This window comes from Zootoca vivipara, chromosome 14 (genome assembly GCF_965207765.1).
Source record: "Zootoca vivipara chromosome 14, rZooViv2.hap1.1, whole genome shotgun sequence".
In the NCBI taxonomy this organism is placed as follows: Eukaryota; Metazoa; Chordata; class Lepidosauria; order Squamata; family Lacertidae; genus Zootoca; species Zootoca vivipara.
Genome location: NC_142597.1, coordinates 34,261,987 through 34,285,386, shown reverse-complemented (window position 1 = coordinate 34,285,386; position 23,400 = coordinate 34,261,987). Strand labels below are relative to the sequence as shown.

At 45.4% G+C, this 23,400-nt stretch overlaps 1 protein-coding gene across 5 annotated transcripts in view; it reads left to right on the top strand.

Annotated features, from left to right (window-relative positions):
- Positions 1-7,224: 7,224 nt before the first annotated feature.
- LOC118097070 (ras GTPase-activating protein 4B) overlaps positions 7,225-23,400 on the top strand; it is a 52,354-nt gene continuing 36,178 nt past the window's right edge. Inside the window, exon 1 of one of the 5 annotated variants that reach the window (XM_035139656.3) lies at positions 7,225-7,494. In XM_035139656.3, coding sequence (XP_034995547.2) covers positions 7,430-7,494 — 65 coding nt within the window. In that variant the 5' untranslated portion in view covers positions 7,225-7,429. The remainder of the gene's footprint in view (positions 7,495-23,400) is intronic. The other 4 variants (XM_035139658.3, XM_088657683.1, XM_035139659.3 and 1 more) reach the window with 4 other exon arrangements.

Here is a 23,400-nt window from a genome sequence, read left to right as displayed (position 1 = left end):
CTAAACAAAGCAGCATGCCATATTCCTTGGGGGCTCTCACTTAATCCTGCTGGCATTCAATCAGTGCCCTGAGCTGCTGATGGGCTCTGAGGAAAGAAGAGGAGCTGCTGATTTTACATTACCTGCTGCCTTGTAGAACTGCAATAACTTAAGTGGGACTGCGGCGCTGGTGAAGATGACGCGAAAAAGACAGGGTGGTTTTGCGGAAGGCGACCCTGGGCAAGCCCGAGCGCTTCCTTTTATTGACAGGCATTTTGACAGTTAATGATTATGCTGATAGCGTAACTTTCCACCAATGACAGCAATCTGACTCCATACAAGGCAATGCTTTCCTGTGCACGTCACTTTCGGCAGCACCCCAAAACTTTCCCGCATGGTCTCCATTGCATATGTGCTGTTTCTCATGCACTCTGTCCGTGCTCCTGTCACATGCCTACTCTCCAAATGCCCTCCTTGACCAACTCACGACCCTCTCAGTAGTTTTCCAGGACCCCATAGTTCTCTTCTGACTTGCCTCTCCTTGTCCGGTCCCGATCTGTCAAATCCTGCTGCCCTGTAATGTCCCATTGATCCCTCCTGTTGATACGTGTTTCCTATCTTGACATTTAGCGTGGCTTGCCAGCACTACACTGTTATGGTTTATTCCTGCGCTTCGACAGGTTGACGCGGCATGCCGACATCACCCTGATATTGCTGCTACATGGGACCTTGCTAGCTTATACTAAAGGTCCACCTGGCCCAGCATTTATATTTCTGGGAAGCCCACCAAAATGGTGTGTCTCAGAGGTGGGGAACCTCTAGTCCAGGGTTTCCCAAACTTGGGCCTCCAGCTGTTTTGGGGCTACAACTCCCATCCTCCCTAGCTAGCAGGACCAGTGCTCAGGAATGATGGGAATCGTAGTCTGAGAACAGGTGGAGGCCCAAGTTTGGGAAACCCTGCTCTAGTCCATGAACCAAATTTGGCCTGCTAGGGGTTCAAATTGGGCCTGGGAGGCTGTTTTCCCCAAACCGTGCCCAATTGCCTCACACACGGTGAGGGGCAGGTAGTGATGCAGATACACAACCAGAAGCCTGAAAGACAGCTCCGCGTTCAATGATTAGGTAAAGGTAAAAGGACCCCTGACCATTGGGTCCAGTCATGGACGACTCTGGGGTTGCAGCGCTCATCTCGCGTTTTTGGCCGAGGGAGTCGGCGTACAGCTTCCAGGTCATGTGGCCAGCATGACAAAACCGCTTCTGGAGAACCAGAGCAGCACACGGAAACACCGTTTACCTTCCCGCTGGAGTGGTACCTATTTATCTACTTGCACTTTGACGTGCTTTCGAACTGCTAGGTTGGCAGGAGCTGGGACCAAGTAACGGGGATTCGAACTGCCGACCTTCTGATCAGCAAGCCCTAGGCTCAGTGGTTTAACCCACAGCACCATCCTTGTCCCTTTTGTTTAATGATTAATTGAGTGTAATTAATTGGGTGTAGCTAAAGGGCACTGAAATGCATTACGCGGTTATTTTTTTTAGCTACCAGCAGGTGGAGCTGTTGCTCCTCATGACTCAGTTTTAAGGAATGTTCTATGGAAAGGAACAGTGGTCCTGCCCTGGGTGGGCCAAAAGGATTAAGACATTTGATGCTGGATTGCTTGCCTTGATCATGGATCTAAAGGTCCCTGTCATGTACCGTAATAAATTCACATGTACTACAATATTTCCAATCTTTGTTATTCGAAAATGCTGATTGTGTAAATAGGGAGCCTGAGTAGCGTTGCTGCTGGACAGGATTATGCTAATAAATGAATGTTAACACTAGGCAGATGCAGTTTTTAGCAGTGGGTTGACATGTGTTTTGACAGCTGGAAATGCCAATTTTAGCATATTACAGTCCAGGCGCAACACTTTGGTAACAGACTCTAGACAGGGAGGCTCTAACTGTCCCGGGTGACCAGATGTAGAAGGGAGGCGCTGTGGCTCAGTAGCAGAGACGCAGCAGCTTCCCGGCTTGGTATCTCTAGAAGCTAAAAGGATCAGGAAGCAGGGCTGGGGAAGACCTGTCTTAGCATGAGAACGGATGCTAGTCCCAGGAACAGGCAGATCAGGATCTGTTATTTTGGGCAGAGACGCTTGTGCCACGGTAGTCCATCCTCTCGTAACTTCCAGATTTGATTACTGCAACATGCGCTATGTGGGGGGGCTGCCCTTGTAGACACCTTGGAAACTTCAACTGTTTTCCTTTTTGTAAATCGACCTAAGAATAAAATTAGATGTAATCAGGATTAAGGGGTTTTTCTCAGGACAGCAGAGAGCATGTGTTGTGTGTCCCATTGTTGTGGTGGTTTTGGTACTCATCCTTCTTCTGGTGGGAAATGGTGGATCGGGGAGGAGGGCAAGTTGGTGAGGGGGGGAGAAATGTCCCTATTTTCATCTGAGGATTGTTGGAGGGTAGGGCATTCTCTCTGGCAGCCCACAAGTTGCAGAATTCCACCCCATACAGGCGCGTTTGGCTTCTTCGCTATACAGGTTTGGGCGAATGCTGAAATCACATCTTTTTATCCTGATGTTTGAGCCTTGCGCTGTGTGTTTTCAGGACCTACTCCATTATCTGTGATTGTGATCTGTTTTAACTTTTTATGTTAAGTTGTTGTAACCAGTGCTTTTTTTTCCTGGGGGGTGCGCAGGGGTACGCATACCCCTAAACATTTTGTGAATCTAATTTTGGCCTTATTGAGGCGCAGTATTTCAATTTGAGTAGGAAAATGAGAGTACCCCTAAACATTTTTTTTAAAGCACTGGTTGTAACCCACCCTGACACCTGCTGGTGAAGGGCAATTTAATCTAATAAAATAATAATAATAATAATAATAATAATAATAATAATAATAATAATACAGTGGAACCTCGGTTTACGAACACCTCGGTTTACGAATTTTCGGTTTACGAACGCCGCGGACCCATCTGGAACGCATTAATTCACTTTCAATTACTTTCAATGGGAAAGTTCGCTTCAGTTTATGAGCGCTTCAGTTTATGAACAGACTTCTGGAACCAATTACACCCATGCTTCGGGTTAAGTACGCTTCAGGTTGAGTACTCCGTGGACCCATCTGGAACGGAATCCACTTTCCATTACTTTCAATGGGAAAGTTCGCTTCAGTTTATGAACGCTTCAGTTTATGAACAGACTTCCGGAACCAATTGTGTTCATAAACCAAGGTACCACTGTAATACTAATAATACTTCCTGTCTGCTGGATGATGGAAGAGGACATGCTTCTGAATGCAAGTTCCTTCCTCAGCATCTCCAGGTAGGAGTTAGGTTCCTGTCTGAAACTGGAGAAATTACTGTACTTTAATTGTTGGACTTTAGTTCCCATCAACCCTAGTCAGCACATCTGATAGTCAGGGCATCATGTTGTCTGGTGTAAGTAATTAGCTCCACCCTTTGAGAAACTATTTTGCCCCCTTGCTTCCATTGGCGGCAGATCTTAGGAGTTCTAGTAAAACCGCGATGGAGATTTTGCAACCCAGAGGTGTGGACAGACTTGGAACATATGATACTGACTTGGGCCAGACAGTGGTTCAACTTGGCTAAGGGAGCTTCTCGAAAGCAGACAGGTGGTGTTCTATTTACTGACCACAACGGGGAAATTTCAACTGCAAGCTGGTGAGGAAAAAAATGCTGCGAAGGACTGAAAGTCCCCTTTTCTATGCACCTCTTTGAAGAAACAGGAAGTGTCTTCCTTTCTTGGCATGTTGGCACCCTTAAGTAAAGAGCTGGGCCACAATCCAGAGAACCGGATCAGGACTTTCCCATGCAGCCACAGCAGGAAACCCACATGACCATGTTTCAAAAAGCAGTTTGCTGGATGGCGCATTTCATTGAAATTTATTTTGTTTGTTTGTTTTCATAAAATTTATGCGCCTGTTGATTGTAAAGAACCTCAAACAGGTTTACAAACGGTAAAATTACTGTCAAAAACAATTATTTGAAACATTTTAAAAACCTGCGATGAACTTAAAAACAGATTAAAACACATGTCAAGTTTCCACATTTCTGGGTAGGCTTGCCTAAGCAAAGATGCTTTTAGCAGGGGCAAAAAGAGTAAGGGGAAGAGGTCTGCCTGCTGTGAATAGGCAGGGAGTTCCACAGTGTACTAAAAGATTGATTTCTTACAAACTCAGAATATTATGTGGCACATGTAATTCTGCCAGTTTCACAGATTGAAGCAGTCAGGTGGGCATATATGAGGTAAGGTGATCTTGAGAGTAAACTCATGCGCTTGCTTTCTCTCCAGTTGGGTACATATTGTCACCTGTATGCTCTTAAATTAGGAATGAGAAACCTCTGGCCCTACAAGTGTTGGCAGACTTGCTTTGAAGTAAACAGCCTGTGCAGGTGCTGATTTTAAACTCCCAAGTATGTTTGTTTTAATTTATAAAAGTAGTGGGTTGTATCCAACTAAGTTCAACCCAGAGTGGTTTCACTGAAACTGATAGATCTAAGTTAGTTATGCCCATTAACTTCAATGGGTTAATTTGAGTAGAAACGCCATGGGATACAACCTTTTGTTTTTTATTCGTGATTCAAGGGTATCCAAATGAGGAAGTGTTCTATTGTAAACATGCCTGGCACAATTTGGCACAATTGCCTTGATCAAGGGCTTATTCGCATATTTCTCTCTGCAAACTTGATCAAGAAATCTCTGTTGCAAAGAAATAGGTGAATTAGCCTTTGGTAAAGGCCATTGTGCCATCTTTGAGACGCGTTGCTCTTTCTTGCACTATGCCTTTCTGTGTTGCCTGGTTTTTTTGTTTTTTTTTGTGTGTGTGTTACCTTTTTAATTCATGAACATTTCCAAGGAGGTAGCCTCTAATGAGTGGTCTATGAAAAATAATGCCGCATTTGCACTAACCAGGCAGTGAGTGAATGGGTACTAAATGTTAGAAAATCTAAACTGTTTGGCTTCGTGATGATTTGACCTTCTATTGCACTGTTTAATTGAATATGTTGTTGTTGTTGTTGTTGTTGTTGTTGTTGTTGTTGTTGTTGTTGTCTGCTTGAAAACTTCCCTGGAATGGAAATGTGAGCAAGTTATGAAAAACACAATGCCTGCTGCTGCTGATCAAGCTGCTGTGAAATAAGTTTGTAATCCTCCTTACCCTGGTTCCCCAGCAGTTCTCTGAGCCTTCCGTCTTTTCCAAAAGTGTCTGCTCTTTGCTAAGGAAACAGCTCTACAAGGAGAATCCTTCCTTCCTGAGGCTAAGTTGTTAATAATTAAATGACAGGTGACTTTTATCTATAAGGGACATTCCTTCTGTTGTTGTTGTTGTTGTTGTTGTTTAGTCATTTAGTTGTGTCCGACTCTTCGTGACCCCATGGACCATAGCACGCCAGGCACTCCTGTCTTCCACTGCCTCCCACAGTTTGGTCAGACTTATGTTGGTGGCTTCGAGAACACTGTCCAACCATCTCGTCTTCTGTCGTCCCCTTCTCCTTGTGCCCTCCATCTTTCCCAACATCAGGGTCTTTTCCAAGGAGTCATCTCTTCTCATGAGGTGGCCAAAGTATTGGAGCCTCAGCTTCACGATCTGTCCTTCCAGTGAGCCCTCAGGGCTGATTTCCTTCAGAATGGATAGGTTTGATCTTCTTGCAGTCCATGGGATTCTCAAGAGTCTCCTCCAGCACCATAATTCAAAAACATAAATTCTTCGGCGATCAGCCTTCTTTATGGTCCAGCTCTCACTTCCATACATCACTACTGGGAAAACCATAGTTTTAACTATACAGACCTTTGTCAGCAAGGTGATGTCTTCTTTTTAAGATGCTGTCTAGGTGTGCCATTGCTTTTCTCCCAAGAAGCAGGCATCTTTTAATTTAGTGACTGCTGTCACCATCTGCAGTGATCATGGAACCCAAGAAGGTAAAATCTCTCACTGCCTCCATTTCTTCCCCTTCTATTTGCCAGGAGGTGATGGGACCAGTGGCCATGATCTTAGTTTGTTTGATGTTGAGCTTCAGACCATATTTTGTGCTCTCCTCTTTCACCCTCATTAAAAGGTTCTTTAATTCCTCCTCACTTTCTGCCATCAAGGTTGTGTCATCGGCATATCTGAGGTTGTTGATATTTCTTCCGGCAATCTTAATTCCGGCTTGGGATTCATCCAGTCCAGCCATTCCTTCTCCCCTGCTCTTAATCCTGGGATTCTCTTTGTGGGCAGCTGAATGGTTCAAGTCCCTGCATTGTAAAAATATCAATTAAGCATTGTATGTGAAGCCCAAATCCACCGAGGGCTACTCTGCACCTGACTGAATGTGTACTAAATGTTAGCAAATCCATTTAAATAATGCAGATAGCGTCAAGAATTTTTATTTTTCAAATACTCAGCTCCCAGTTTGAACGGCTGGGTGCGGTGGGGAACATAAGAGAGCGCCTGCTGGATCAGGCCAACCGTATTCTGTTCTCAGAGATGCCTATGGAAAGCCTGTAAACAGAACCTGGATGTATCAGCAATCTCCTCTCCCCACCTGTGATTCCCAGCAACTGGTATTCAGAAGCACAGAACATAATAATCATGGTTGGTTCTTGGTTGCTGCTGATAAACCTTCCATAATCCTCTTTTAAAGCTGTCCACTTTGGCGGCCGTCACTGCCTCCTGCCGCAGAGCGTTCCATAGTTGTAACAATGTCCTGCTTGAAGAAGACTTTTATTTTACCTTTGGCTTCCTTGGATGTCCCCGCGCTCTAGTGTTATGAGAGTAAGGAAAAACAAAACACTTCTCATCTTTTTTGCACGTTGTGAATAATTTGGCTGCTTTTATTTTTTATTTTTTTTTATTTTATTAAATATTTCCTTGATTTACTCGCGCTTTCTGCAAACGAAAAATCCCCCAAATGCAGCGACCTTTTCTCAAAGGGCTGTTGCTCTTTCCCCGTGATCATGTTTTGATCCTTTTCCTCCAGCTCTACACTGTTCCCCCCTTTTTTTTTCCTTGAAAAAGATGCGTAACCGGGATTCATTGCGAGCCCCCGCAGGTTGCACTGAAAATCCAATCTCGGAGCTAATTTTCAAAAGCTGAATTGGGAGAGTTAAAGAGGTCCTGTTGACAGCTGGCAAGCCGGCCGGCCAGTCCTAGCTGAAGCTGCTTTGCTGGCCACGCCCCCGTCCTTTCCCTTGCGCTCGCCGATTGGTGGAAGGATGGAAACCCGGGCAGGCGCGCGCCCTTCCTATGCTCCATATATAGAGAGAAGCGTAGGGTTCAATAGAAATGTGAGCCTTTTTTTCTGGTTTATTTTCTCCTTCTTTCGGTCGGATTTGCAGTCTGGATTTGCGATTTTTCTCTACTGCTGTGCTAAACGCAGGACGTCAGCCAGCATCGGTTGGCTGTGAAAAGCCCGAACTGATTTCTTTCCCCCCGCTTCCCATGATTTTGGCTTAATAATGGCCAAAAGGAGCTCTTTGTTCATTCGAATAGTGGAAGGCAAAAATCTACCAGCCAAAGACATGTGAGTAAAACAAACAAGCAAGCCAAGCTTTCCTTCCTCATTAACCACCGCTTGTAGTTGTAGTTGTTTGTTATTTGATCTGTTATTTATCAAACCCCAGTTCTTTGTTGCTGACGAAGCTAGTGGCGGTGTGTTTGTGATCCTCTGTGTGCTTTTTTACTTAGAGAAGTTCTACTGATCGCAATGTTTCTTGGTAAGTGTGTGCAAGATTGCAGGCGTCCAGTTGCATCCAACTGAAACCTACTCGGAGTAGACCCACTGAAATTAATAGACCTATGTATGTCCATTAATTCCAGTGTGCTGTGAGTGTGACTAATGCTGGATACAGCCCCTTCCCTCTTGCAGATCAACACCATACATTTAAAGCACATCTGTTGCACATTCAAAGCACATAACATTCCCCAATGGATTTTGGGAACTGTAATTTGTTAAGGGCGCTGCTGGGAATTGTAGCTCTGGGAGGGGGCAGCTACAGTTCTCCGGATTCTTAGGAGGAATCCATGTGTTTTAAATGTGTGTTGATTTTGCTGCAAATGTATGGTGTAGGTCTGCCCTTTGCCTCTCTATTGTATGTTAGCGTCTGTAGCTTATTTTTCAAAAATTGTGAAATAAGTTTCTCTTTCTCAGTTGGTCAGCTGGTGTTTAAAAATATATTGTAGGAGCTTTCCTGCTTCCTCTTTTGGGGCTGAAAAACAAAATCTGTACACTCTGATTCTAGGGACAAGGTTTGTGCCCCCCACCCCACCCCACCCGAAAATCTAGCTTTGCCTTCCCCAGTCTGGTGCCTTCCTTATGTTGTGCCACCCAAAACATCTGGAAGGCACCTGGTATGTGACAGCAGATCTAGCCTGAAGAGGCTTACTTATTACCATTTAATTAAAACACAAGCTTGATTGTCAGCCCCCAGCCAACACCTTGTCCTCATTTCAAGGACGTTAATTTCTTTCTGTGAGACCACAAAAACGCCACTAACTGCATGTTTTCCTATTCTGTAACAATAATAAATCAATTTTGATGAAGAGGCACATCCTATCTCCCACAAACACAGTTGCGTTCCCACACCCACTCCACCCCGTCTGCCAAGCCAGCCTCATCTACATGGCCAAATATGTTCATAACATTCTTGTTTATTTTTTATTTGCTGTCAGACTCTGAATTGTTATAGATTCCGGAGGGGTAGTTGTATCAGTCAGCGGCAGCAAAGCCGGCAATGAGTCCGTGGCTCTTTTGAATGGCTCATAATGGCATAAGCTGCTTCTCTGCCTGATGATGCCACAGACAAGAGTTATTACAGGGACGTTTCTGAAGCAATTCCCAGTCTCTGCATGGAAGTTGGGTTTAAGACGTAAACTCCATTGGCATGACAAAAGGACAGCACAACATTCAATGCACCTAAAAATAGAAAAATGGCCTGATCGCTGTTAAAACGTATTTCCCTCCCTCGCTCTCTCTTTCTCAAATCGGGGCTTAAATTGTGCCAGATTTCATGCCAAAGCTTAGGCTCTGGAATCTGTTTCGACACCGGAGCTAAGAGCCGCTGTCACCTCTCTTTAGAAATCCTTAATCCAGCACTGTGCAGGATAAACATGATTCTGATGAAATAAGAGTGGAGAAGAAATAGGAAGCAGATAAAAAAATCTGCCTGGCCATAGGGGGTCAAACACTGCAAACTCTTAATTGATTTGTATTACAGCAAGATCCACATTTGCCTATCACTTTGAAATCCACCCTGAAATGTTTTCTTTCTGTCCTTTCCCAGGCATTTTTCTAAGATATTCCTCTGAAGGAAAAATATTGCATTGGGACTGACCTGCCAGGATGTTGTAGAAAAGATGGGCATTCTGTTAAATGACAGGAGTAGAAATTTTTTTAATGAAAATGCGGTTTTTAATACCAAGGGCAGAATGCATGGACTTGTTTCACTTTATTCCTGCAACAATCCTGTGAAGTATGTTAGTAGATAAAAGGTAAAGGACCCCTGACAGTTAAGTCCAGTTGCAGATGACTCTGGGGTTGCGGCGCTCATCTCGCTTTACTGGCCGAGAGAGCTGACGTTTGTCCGCAGACAGTTTTTCCGGGTCATGGGGCCAGCATGACTAAGCCGCTTCTGGCGAACCAGAGCAGCGCACAGAAACGCCGTTTGCCTTCCCGCTGGAGCGGTACCTATTTATCTACTTGCCCTTTATGTGCTTTCGAACTGCTAGGTTGGCAGGAGCTGGGACAGAGCAACGGGAGCTCACCCGCAAGGATTCGAACTGCCGACCTTCTGATCGGCAAGCCCTAGGCTCTGTGGTTTAGACCACAGCGCCACCCACGTCCCGTTAGTAGGACCAGTTAACTAAATATCTTTGCAGGGGTCTTATTGAAAGTGTCCTGGGTCCCATAACTACTATGGTTTCTCTTGCCCTTCTGAGATGCTTGCCTCACTTGGAATGACTGACTGCCAATGGTTTAAAAGAACCCCTTAAAAGAATCAAAATGGAAATGGGCTTCACAAATACCGTAAATCAACCTCGCTGACCACTGTTGAACTAGTAAAGAACTTGGCAAGAGTGCTTCTGAGAGTACAAAGGACTTCATCCAGGCATCCCCAGACTTCGGCCCTCCAGATGTTTTGGACTACAATTCCCATCTTCTCCGACCACTGGTCCTGTTAGCTAGGGATCATGGGAGTTGTAGGCCAAAACATCTGGAGGGCCGCAGTTTGGGGATTCCTGACTTAATCTATCTCTTTCAATCATTTCTCAGTTCTCTTTAGAGCAGTCCTGTAAGATGGCCATGGATTACCCCCAAAGTTCAGGTTTTGGCAACTAGGGGGGCAGAAAGAAGAAGGGTTGCCTAAGACCTGCTATTCCTTGCATGGTTATTCAGCAGAGAGCTTGCTGTTCAACAAGGCGAGCCTATTTTTAGGTTTTCAGTGATTTACGGCCAAGTTCTGAAGTAAGGTCTTGAATGTGAAGGCTTCTAAAAACTCCCAGAAAGCAGGTTCCTGATGTGTATAGTCAATGCTTTTTTCCCCTGGGGGGTACGCAGAGGCACACATACCCCTAAACATTTTGTGAATCTATGTTTGGCCTCATTGAGGGACAGTAATTCAATATGAGTAGGAAAATGAGAGTACCCCTAAACATTTTTTTAGGGAAAAAAGCACTGCATATAGTAACTTGTACATAAACTGTATGTGCGTAAGATCTGCATGTATAACCATGCACAAGTAATGCGCAAGAGAACCTTGCTTTTTGAAGTGTGTCCAGTCACACACAGAATTTGTTTGCACAAAGGCTTCATGCTTTACGTGTAAAGGGGGGGCAGTTTGCACTAGGTCTCTGCTCTCTCTGTGTGCTATATGTATACATCATGCACATACAACTCTCAATGTGTACCCCATCATTTGATGATATTTTTGCCACATACATTTAAAGCACTGGCTCACCACTTTAAGCTGTCATGTCTTCCCCCAAAGAATTATGGGAGCTGTAGTTTATTAACGGTACTGAGAGCTGTTAGGAGACCCATATATTCCCCTCCCATAGCTACAATGCCAGAGTGGTTTAGCAGCCATTTCTTCTTTGCAGGAACCTCCAAAACTTGTTGCTCTGTCAGAGTGAATAGAGTCCTCCTCCTAGACATGAATTGTGTGAATGTGGCCTTGGTCCTTTATGGAAGGCATTGATATCTAGAAGCTAAATCTTCTAAAGAAAGCATTGCAATACAATTTAAAAAAAACCTCTATGCAGATATTTGCAAGGACAGTATGGAGAGGAACAAGAAAACTCATTTATCGTTGCCCCCCTCCAGGCAAAATATCCTTTGATGCAAACTTTCTGAAATCTCTGAACTTAAGCTCCCTTCTGACAAAGTTTTGTAGTTTCCTTTGCTTGCGGGCTTGGCTTGCAATTATAATGTGTTTTTGATCCAAAACAAAATGGGTTACTTCCTATACCTTAAGAGGCAGGTGGTTGGTGCAGAACGTTCCTTTCCCCCCTTCACAATTGCAGCCAGCTCTTAAGTGTGCTTGCCTCCGAGGTGGCCTAGATTTGCTGACCACATTGTGTTGTTCAAACCTTTCCTTATCATACTGATCTTCACCCAAGTGAAGGGAAACATTGTGGGGGAAATGGCTTTGCCCCCCCCCCCTAGAGAGACTTGGGCCACATTCACACTATATATTTAAACCATTATCAAACCAGTCATGGCTTTCCCAAAGAATCTGGGGAGGGTTCCGAGAGCTGTTAGGAGACCCCAATCCCACATTTAAAGGGGCAGGGGAAGGCCAGACAAAACAGGAGATGGGGAGGATGCTGTGTGGGTCCGCCGACATTAATGGGAGGGAGACAGGCAGGTGCAAAACGACATTTTGTTCTTTGTGTGTGGACAAGCCCAGATTTCTCATGTGCAAGGTCTCTGGTTCCGGCGCATAGTGTTGGCAATCATTTATTTAGATCCTTCTGTTTGCTGATGAAATAAGAAACAAGTCGAAAGGGTAGAAGGCCTTCCTTCTCTCCTCTCTTGGCTTCTCCCGCCCGCCCGCCCGCCCCTTTGCCCCCCAGTTCATGAATGCCCCAGGTCAACTCCCTGCATTGTAGTCTTCTGTGACAGCTGAAAAGGCTAGCCCCGCTAATATATTAAAATGAGAACTTTTCTCTGGAAATGTCATGGTGCCCTGTGAACTGGACGAGAGCCCGGGCAACCCCCAGCTATTATTGGGGCCCCTCCCAGATCCACTAAGCCTTTTCATCTTCTTCTCTGCCCTCTATCACTGAGGCCTACAGAGCTGAGGTGGGGAAGCCGTAAGGAGCCAGTGTTTATATTCAAGCAGGGCAGAGCGGTACAGCCTTTCCAGGAGGGTACCACTTCAGACTGTAGGGGTGTGTGGTTGATAAATTGCATTTATACCCCACCCTTTCCTCCAAGGCGGCTTAGAATCGTAGAGTTGGAAGGGACCCCGAGGGTCATTTAGTCCAACCCACTGCAATGCAGCTAAAGCATCCATAACAGATGGCCATCCAACCTCTGCTGAAAAACCTCCAAGGAAGGAGAGTCCACCACCTTCCGAGGGAGTCTGTTCCACTGTCGGACACCTCTTACCGCCAGAAAGTTCTTCCTGGTTCGTGTAATTTGAATCCATTAGATCGAGCAGGGGAAAAACAAGCTTGCTCCACATTCCATGTGGCAGCCCTTTGAGATATTTGAAGATGGTGTACACCAGGCATCCCCAAACTACGGCCCTCCAGATGTTTTGGCCTACAACTCCCATGATCCCTAGCTAACAGGACCAGTGGTCAGGGATGATGGGAATTGTAGTCCAAAACATCTGGAGGGCCGAAGTTTGGGGATGCCTGGTGTACACGGTTCTCCTCCTGCTCCTTTAATCCCCACAACAACCCTGTGTGGTAGGTGAAGCTGAGAGGCAGCGACTAGCCTCCAAGGTCACCCAGTGAGCGAGCTCCCAGGTGCTATTCTGACATGCTAGCTCAGGCAGAGGCAAGCTCTGGCCCTCCAGCTGTTTTGGGACTACAATTCCCATCATCCCTGACCACTGGTCCTGTTAGCTAGGGATGATGGGAGTTGTAGTCCAACAACAGCTGGAGGGCCGAGTTTGCCTATGCCTGTGCTAACTACTATACCACGCTGGCTCCCTTGGGCCAGGGCGGTGGGGGAAATCCATTTTGGAGGTTAGGAAGTTCGTCTCTGGTACCAGAAAGGGGGCAACTTCCCTCCGCAAACCAAATAGATGGATTTCCTTTGGGATCACAACAGGAGAAGGGAAAGGTTCGATTCTGCCCCACCCATCTGCACTTGCTCTGACCCTATTACTTATGTGGGTTAAACCACAGAGCCTAGGGCTTGCTGATCAGAAGGTTGGCGGTTCAAATCCCCACGATGGGGTGAGCTCCCGTTGCTTGGTCCCAGCTCCTGCCAACCTAGCAGTTCGAAAGCACGTCAAAAATGCAAGTAGATAAATAGGAACCGCTACAGCGGGAAGGTAAACGGCGTTTCCATGTGCTGCTCTGGTTTGCCAGAAGCGGCTTTGTCATGCTGACCACATGACCTGGAAGCTATATGCCGGCTCCCTCAGCCAATAATGCGAGATGAGCGCGCAACCCCAGAGTTGGTCACGACGGGCCTAATGGTCAGGGGTCCCTTTACTGCAGTTATGCTTTAAAAACAATCTCCCCCCGCTCCAACCCTGCACTCAGTGGTGGCTGGTCTCTAAGTAGGACAGAAGGCAGAGTCAACTCCAACTGGTTGTAAGCAAGAAGTCAGACAGGTGGGGGCAGGTTGAGGGCAGGCCAAGGTTGGTGGGACACTGGCTTATTTGCCCTCACGGACCAGCCTTCGCTACCTGTGCCGTTAGATGCATCTTGTGTGGAAAACCACTCTATGCTCAGTCAGTGGGTTTGAGCCCCACATTGGGCAAACGATTCCTGCATTGCAGGGGGTTGGACTAGATGATGCCCGTGGTCCCTTCCAACTCTGATTCTATGAGGCTAGAATAGGGTTTTGCAGCAACTGTGGGCCCCATTTGGAAGGTGAGAGGAGATAAGGAAACAAGGAGGGGGTTGCTGAGGTAGGGGAACGGCCCAGGGAGCAGTGGAAGGTTGGAAATCACAGTGACGTATCACCCTTGGTGTATTTATGTGACCATCTAACTTATTTTAAAAAAATTAAACTGCAGTTATGCACCTAATCCTCTTGAAATGTTATAGTCGGCTTACAGCTAGTCCTAATAGAAATAGATTGCAGCCTCAGGAGAGATGCACTTTGACAGCCCTTAATTTGCATACGTAACTCAAGACAACAAATACATGCATGCAAAACTATTGCATGCAGGCCTGGTCTGCGGGCTTCGTTCTTTCATGACTGCCATGTTTACAAAACAAAACCTCAGCAGGTTGAAGTGTGATGGTGATGATGATTGATTGATTACCTGCCCTTCACCCTAAGATCCCAGGGTGAGTTACAACAATTTAAACTTCCCTATTAAAGGCAGTTTACAAGAAGTTGCAATCACAGGAATGGGGTGGGACCAGAAAAATATATATTGTGTGTCAAAGGCCAGGGCAAAAAGGTCTATCTTCCTGGACTGTACCACCTTTTGACCAGAACATCCTTGACAGTGAAACCTTTATTTCCTCGCCTGCTGTCTTAATTGCATTGGTTGGTTTTATTGTGGGATTGTTTTTAGCTAATAATAATAATAATGGATGCTACAGACTAACCTCCTTCCTGTCATGGTGATATTTTATGTTCAGGAAGTACTGTGTTTTGAAAAGGATTTCTGCCACTTCATGTAATGTTGGGGTTTTTTGTTTCTTTTTTAAAGGTTAACTGTAATCTGTCAAAAAGTTGGCATGAGTTTGCAAAGCTTGTTAAAAAAAGTACTGTACTGTGTTTTGAGTGGGAGGGGATTATCATTCTTCCTTTCAGGATTAGGCACACTGAAAGCTCTCTTTCAATGTCCAACTCTTGGTCCACCTAGCTCAATACTGTCCATCCCAGTGGTGGGAAGCCTGTGTCCCTCCAGATCTTGTTAGGCTCGCCAAGTCCCATCATAGGATTGTAGAGCTGGAAGGAATCACAGCTAAAGCATTCATGGCAGATGGCCATCGAACCTCTCCTTACAAATCTTCAACGAAGGAGAGTCCATCACCTTCCGAGGGAGTCTGTTCCACTGCCGAACAGCTTGTACCATCAGAAAGCTCTTCCTAATGTTTAGCTGGAATCTCCTTTCTTGTCATTTGATTCCATTGGCTCGGGTCCTGTCTTCTAGAGCTTCAGAACAAGCTTGCTCCATCTTCTACGTGACAGTCCTTTGTAGGTATTTGAAGATGGCCCTCATACCACCTCTCAGTCTTCTCTTCTCCAGGCTAAACATCCCCAACTCCTTCTACTGTTCCTCATCAGGCTTGGTTTCCAGACCCTTGATCATCTTGGCTGCCCTCCTTGGCGCATGTTCCAGCATCCTTCTTAAATTGTGGTGCCCAGAATTGGATACAGTATTCCAGGTGTGGTCTGACCAAGGCAGAATACAGCAGGACTATTATTACTTCCCTTGATCTGGACACTATGCTTCTGTTGATGCAGCCTAGAATTGCATTAGCTTCCCCCTCCTGCTACATAACATTGCTGACTCAGGGCTTTTCCACACTTTGCCCTGCTCTTTCCAGGCACAGGTCCACACTTAAAAGCTCCAGGTCCATGCAGCTTGCTTGTTTTCTGTCCTGAGCTTTCCCCAAGAAAATCCGCTCTTTAGTGCTCAATCACAGCAAACATCAGTTCAGGTTTTCTGCGGACTGCTGCTTGCTCTCACTGAGCTTTAAAGAGTGAGGTTTTGCGGGGAAAGCTCTGGAGCTAAAAAGGGGGGTGGTATTCGGTTGGCTACAGAGCTTTAAAGTCTGGTAAAGGTAAACGCGGGTGGCGCTGTGGGTCAAACGACAGAGCCTAGGGCTTGCCGATCAGAAGGTTGGCGGTTTGAATCCCCGTGACGGGGTGAGCTCCCATTGCTCGGTCCCAGCTCCTGCCCACCTAGCAGTTCGAAAGCATGTCAAAGTGCAAGTAGATAAATAGGTACCGCTACAGCGGGAAGGTAAACAGCGTTTCAGTGTGCTGCTCTGGTTCGCCAGAAGCTGCTTTGTCATGCTGGCCACATGGCCTGAAAGCTGAACGCCGGCTCCCTCGGCCAATAATGGGAAATGAGTGCCACAACCCCAAAGTCGGTCACGACTGGACCTAATGGTCAGGGGTCCCTTTACCTTTAAAGGGACCTCTGACCATTAGGTCCAGTTGCGGATGCTCATCTTGCTTTACTGGCCAAGGGAGCCGGCATACAGCTTCCAGGTCATGTGGCCAGCATGACTAAGCCACCCGCGTCCATTAAAAGTCTGGTAAGGTGAAGGTAAAGTCTGGACTGTGCTTAGAAAGGGTGGAGGGAAAAGCAAGTGTGGATAAGCCCTCAGTCCCAGTTAGCATGACCTTTAAGGATGAGAGATGCCAAACCTGGAACCTTTTGCATGCAAGGCTGGGGTACATCAGGCTAAGTTCCAAAACAGTTGCAAACAATGGAGCGCTGCATACCTTCGACATTATGGAAGGACTGATGAAGCCCCAAACCCACAACACATTTTCTAGTGCTGAGCCTGCTAAAGCTAGGATGAGAAATTGGCTCGGAGCCCTGGTCTCCACTATAAAGCCATCCCTGTGAAAATCCTGCTCTAGAGCAGGCAGCCCAAACTGTGGTCCTCTCATGGGGTCTGGTGGGAAGTCTGGGAAGGACAGGCTGTGAATGGTGGAGCTCAGTGGCTGCTCTGTCCTTCTGAGAATTTGTGATTCACCTGCAAGGTGAGCACGAGAGAGGAGGCACTTGAAAAGACTAGGAAGGATTAGGAGCATGAAAGATTGAGAAGGAGGAAGTGGATAAATAACATGGATGAAGGAAGCAATAAAAGTAAAATTGAAAATCTGGCATGCAGTGCATTGTAACCACTGCAACAGGAAGAAAAATCATGATGTGGTCTGTAATTTTTAAGCAGTCGATGGGTGGGTTGCGGGAAGCTTGAGTAATATACGTACCAAGACAGTTCCCTGCCCCAAGCGGTTTACAATCTGTGCAGTTAGGTATTGAGTAGGGTGCCAGCAACTTGACTTCAGTGAAACAAGACGAGATTCAATCCCAGCTTGCTATGCTGCAGTCAGACCAAGAGGACTCGAATCATAGCTAGCATACGTATGTATTTTGCGGCATTTCTAAACTTTATTTTGTGCCTTTACGGGAAAATATGGTTGAAACATTTTGGCCTGTTCTCTTTCTACTCCACACATTGTGTACTTTTTACATACCCACTAAAGTTTCCTTGTTCTGGTGACTAATATTCCCCTTTGAAAAACAAAACAAAGAGCTTAACAGCAACATATTATAGAGGGTCTCTCACCCCTCCCCACTTCCCCCTGCCAGTGTACCTTTTACTGGAAGGCTCTCTGGGTAATTGGAAACCTTGCGGATCTGTCAACAAAGCATAAAACCTTACAGAGGGAGGAAATGATTTTTGAGTGTGACCTTTTAAAGCTGTTTATTCAATGCTAACAACCCGGAGACCTCCAGAAGAAAAACATGTTTTGTTATGGGCTGAGGAAGTTCTTAGTCTGTACTCGGGATTGGGGAGAAGGAAAAAGGTGTACTGTATTAAATATATCTTTCTGATGAACAAATTACATAGAGATCCTCTGTTGCAAGCTTCTTTCCCTCTGAAGGCTCATAGCTGCTTTCATTTTTTAATCTTTTTCTAATAGCATTTAAGACCGTCATCACATTCCTTCCCTGACTCAATTTTCTTCAAATGTTTTGTAAGATACCCTCATGCTCTATACAGCACCATGCTCAGAAATCTTTAAGAAGGACATTGCCTTAAGCGAAGTTCTTCGAAGGGTTGTATAATCAAAGCATCCATACTATTAAACCCTTAATTATGTTTATTTGGAATGAAAGTCCCTTTGAATGCAGTAGAACTTACCATTGGGGGGGCAGGTGTCGTATTTGCAGATTGCAGCCAGCATATGGACTAGAATCTTGGATATCTTTCAAAATGAAAATTGGGAGCTTCAAGATATTCTGCTAAGCTGGGGATGGAACTATGGTTTGTTCCATATTTAAGTAAGTAGGTCCTACCGGTACATCAGTTGACTTGATGAAACTGGCAAAGATTAGGGTTGGTACTAACTGGGGGACAGTTTGGTTGGTGGGAGATCGAATGTCTGTAGCAAGTTTTCTCACAAAGCTTTCTGAGTCCTCACTTTCTCTGTGTATGGAAGTGCTCTGTGAGAGAATGTTCTTGGGTAGAGGCCAATCTTCTTTGTGGTCCATTGGAGGAAAATCTTGAACCAGGAGCAGACCAGTTAAAAGCCTCAGCCAAAAATAGTTTTTGTGTGTATATATTTTATGGTAAAAGAATGCATGCAACAGAAATAAGATTTAAAACAAGGGCCCATCAAAACATAAATGTGAGCACACTCAAATAGTACAAAGGGCAGATTTGTTTTGACATCAAATCTTCACTGGTGGCCAAAATTATGACCAGATAGTAGGTGGGGGTGGAAAGTTTAAAATAGTACCTCAGGAGAATCTTATTGTGGCTAAATCTTTATTCTGACACTCACCCTTAGGCTTAAAAACAAAACAAAACACCCTTCATTTCTATAATGGGATCAAACTTCATCAGGATACAGGATGTTTGAACCCTACCTTAAAAAATGGTAACACAAAAATGCAAAGGAGAACGTTAAATGCAAACCTTTTAAAATAAATATATGCAGGTTTGGCCTTTAGTCTCACTCCTGAGTAGGAATGAGGGAGAAAATCGATTTATTTCACATCTAAAGTTAAATATATCAAATTTGCACTTCCCAAAGCAACATGAGAACCAAAATACAGCCATCCATCAAAATTAGCACACATCCAAATTTTGTAATGCAGTTGCTGAACAAAAGAACGTTTACAAAAACCCACATATTAGGGGAGGGGCATGGGCATAAAAATCAATATATTGGTGAAAATAATGTCTGAAACTGCATTTCATTAGAAGGAACTGCAGGCCAAAATGTGTTAATTAGGATGTATTCACGCTAAAACACTGAAGGAGTTTACATTCTGCCACCTACAGAGCCAATGGGAGCGTTGCTAAGTGTTTTAAAGTGGCATTCAGGCCCTATGAAAGAATCCTCCTGTCTTTTGCAGCCCTCTCCCCACCATGCTCTTAAAATTTCATAGAATCATAGAATTTTAGAGTTGGAAGGGACCCCAAAGCTCATCTAGTCCAACCCGCTACAACCCTCTTTTTGTCCAATGTGGGTCTCGAACCCACGACCCTGATATTAAAAGTCTCATACCGGTGGAACTGTTTATCCCACTGACTTGGCAATAACAGCCAGCAGCCAAATGGTTAAATGCAGAACTCAGTACAGTAGTTGTAAATGCAGCTCCTGAGATATCTCTATTTCCCCCATCTCACAGGGCACCCTTTTTTCATATTTAATGGCTGTTTATTTTTCGGCCTTTAGCTTGCAAATGATTAACGAAGGCCAAGGCTGGGAGCTGAAAATAGGATAATTCAGGTGTGCATTCCATTATTTGGTCTCCTGCTGTACAGTGCCTCAAGCTGCGCTGATTAATGAAGAGTAGAGGAAGGAATCCATTTATGGCACCATCTTGGGCTCTAGCTCGGCCAGGTGTGGTCTCCCAATGTCATATGCTCTGCCTAAATGCACGTTGCAAGGAAACAAAGCAAAAAGCAAAAAACACCCAGCATGAGGGCTAGCACCCTGCGGCATTCAAGGCTACTGATCACCCAAACTGAACGTACGATCAAATGTTGCACCCCCTGGGCTCACCTGCCCATCTGACTCTTATCTAGGCATGGCAGGGTGCAATAAATTTTGCATGCAGCACCCTTGAGACATGAAGGCCACATTCTTTTGCAATCAAGCGGTGTATACATTTTTATGAAATATAATACATATTTGTGGCCTCACTCCCTCGCTGCTTTCCTGGGGGGAGAGGCAAGGGCCTGTTCTAAAAGCTGTAGAATGGAGAGCTATTCTGCAGGCTTTGCATATCTCCCACTATCTTCGAGTCGGCCAGTATCCCATGGCCACAGAGCATGGTTTAGTCTTTATTGGTCTGGTTTTGAGATTCCCCCCCCCATTCCTCCTCCCCTTTAAAATTGCATTTGTGCAAGCTTTGAGGTTTCGCCAGTCCTGCCAATATCTCCACATTGTGCATGGTTTCTGTTTTGGCTACATGGCACTCAGACTGTGAGCACTGGAAATGGAAGGATTGGGTTGTTATGCAGAGTGGCTGTAGCCTGTGACTCTCCCTTGCAAGAAAGAAGGCAGGCAGATAGATAGATAGGGGTTGGCTGAAATTGGCATGTCAGTGCCCCCTTGCCCCTAATGGACCAGCTTACATTGCTCTATCTTCTGCATGAAAAGATGTTTGAAGATGGCTATCATTCCTCCCCTTAATTTATTCTAAAACAGGCATCCCCAAACTTCGGCCCTCCAGATGTTTTGGACTACAATTCCCATCTTCCCCGATCACTGGTCCTGTTGGCTAGGGATCATGGGAGTTGTAGGTCAAAACATCTGGAGGGCCTGTTCTAAAACATGCTCAGCTCTTTCAACCATTCTTTATAGTGGAGAGCTTTCAGATGCACATAAGAAGCTGTTGTTGTTGTTGTTGTCATCCTCATCATCATGTCTCTAGTCAGACCATTGTCCATTGAGCCAAGCATTGTCCCCGTTACCTGCCTAATCATTATTCTTTCTGTCCCCTACTGCAATTTTTTTGGGGGTGTGGAGAAGAAAAGCTGATGTAAAAAGCTATTTGGAAAGAGAAGGGTTAAAATGCCAGTAGATTCCTAGAGAGGAAACACGACCCATAGAGAAAGAGATGGCTAGAGAAGCCCTTCCCTAACCTTGTATACAGTATTTGATATTTTTTTTTGGACTCAACTCCCATCAAGGCTCTGGTGATCAGAGTCGATGGGAACTGTAGTCCAAAAATCTAAATCTACACGCAATAGCAGCACAACAGGCCATCTAGACCTGAGGAAATTGCACAGCTATTCCATTTGAGCTTTTAAAAAGTTGGTGTTTCTAAGCTTGGGGGTAGGAGAAGAGTTTAAACTGGAGAAGGAAAAAAAAATTACCGGTGGGATGTTTCATTCACAGTATGAGATGCCTCATTTTAGAAAGTGAGCAACACATGGTTTTTCCACAGGGAATACTAATCACGGAAGCAGGCTGTTTCTAGATCTCTCACTGACTGTCATGGTTGCTCTCTGCACACAGTCCAGTTTGCCACATGTTAAAAATGTGACCTTCAGAATTGAACAGATCTGGCCCAACCATTGTGGAATAAAGTGGAACTACAGTATTACAGTCATACCTCGGTTTAAGTATGCTTCAGTTTGAGTACTTTCAGTTTAAGTACTCCACAGATCTGTCTGGAACGGATTAATCCACTTTCCATTACTTTCAATGGGAAAATTCGCTTCAGGTTAAGTATGTTTCAGGTTAAGTGCAGACTTCCGGAACCAACTGTGTACTTAAACAGAGGTACCACTGTACTACTAGCCACGATCTGGACCAGGCACCCCCAAACTTTGGCCCCCAGATGTTTTGGACTACAATTCCCATCTTCCCCAACCACTGGTCCTGTTAGCTGGGGATCATGGGAGTTGTAGGCCAAAACATCTGGAGGGCCGCAGTTTGGGGGTGCCTGATTTGGACCCTGCCCTTTTTTTGTGACTGCTACTGAAGATTGCATTAGATCTGTCAGCAGTTGCATCACGGTGCCTGCTCATCTTCTGATCGACTTAAAGCATCTTACTTTGGGTGGCAGGAAGGAAGTGACAAGGCAAGATGACCTCCTCTACACTGGGAGAAACTTCTAGAAGCCAAGCGGAGGAGCCTGAAATAGGCAACACACCCACCCACACTCTGAGTAAACTGACACTTGCCATTTCTTTTAACAGAACCATAGATTTGTGGCTGCCCAGGCTCTTGTCAAGGTCTTCCTCATGGCCATATGTCCTGTTGTGCCTTAGCTGCAGAAATGGCCCTCATGGAGCCTTGTTCCCATGGAGGCTGTTTGCTTGCCTCGCAGAGGAAATGAAGTCCCGCCGGCCTCAGCCACTTAATGAACCTTTCCCGTATCTAGCGAGTGCCCAGCAGATGGCCAAGCGAATAACTCGGGAGAGGCAATTCCAAAGTCTCTAATTTGATGGCACCTTTCTTATTGACTTACTCTCTGCTTCTGCGCTCAAAGCCTTTGCTCTTTTTAACAGTGTGCATGTTAAGATCTCAGCCACTGTTGTGCTTGATCTCCTGCAGAAGGCTGCCACTGCTTTGAAACAGGTGTCTGCAAGGAAGAAGGAGCAGAAGCTCACATTTCCCCAGTAAGTCAGGGGTGAGGAATTCCAGGCCCGAATGCAGGACTTCAAGGCCATCCCAGATTTGTTGTTGTTTAGTCGTTTAGTTGTGTCCGACTCTTCGTGACCCCATGGACCAGAGCACGCCAGGCACTCCTGTCTTCCACTGCCTCCCACAGTTTGGTCAGACTCATGTTGGTGGCTTTGAGAACACTGTCCGACCATCTCGTCCTCTGTCGTCCCCTTCTCCTTGTGCCCTCCATCTTTCCCAACATCAGGGTCTTTTCCAGGGAGTCTTCTCTTCTCATGAGGTGGCCAAAGTATTGGAGCCTCAGCTTCACGATCTGTCCTTCCAGTGAGCACTCAGGGCTGATTTCCCAGATTAGTCCCAGGGAATTGTAGCTCTGTGAACGGAATAGGAGTCTCCTACGAACTCTACACTATTAACAAACCACAGCTCCCATAATTCTTTGAGGGGAAGACATGATTATTCAAAGTACCGTAGTGTTTGTTAGGAGAAATTTTCCTGAAACTGCTGAATAATTTTCATCAGGATTCATAGAAAGAAAATCCGCAAGTTGGCTGCAGAAATGTGGAGAATCAAATTAAAGTGAGAAACGGAGAAAACTGAAATTAACAGATCTTCCCATCCTTAATCCACGATAACTTCATAAAATGTGTAAACGAAAGGACTGCACACCCACTGGTACTTTGCAAACAAAGCTGTTTGTTTGCTATTCAGCCTTGCAGCCTGCAATGTGATTGCAGGATGACTTGAGGCACGTGCAGAATGCTGTCTCTCTTACCTTGTGCACCCAAGGCAGCGACTATCCAAGCAGGCTTGAGACCTGGGCATCTCCCTCTCGTTTTAGAAATCCGATGGTGAGAAACACTATCGGAGCAAGAGGCTCATTTGACCTTCAGTTGAGACCTGGCAGATTGAGCAGGAAGGGCCCAAGGGGGCAGTCAGTGAAGCGAC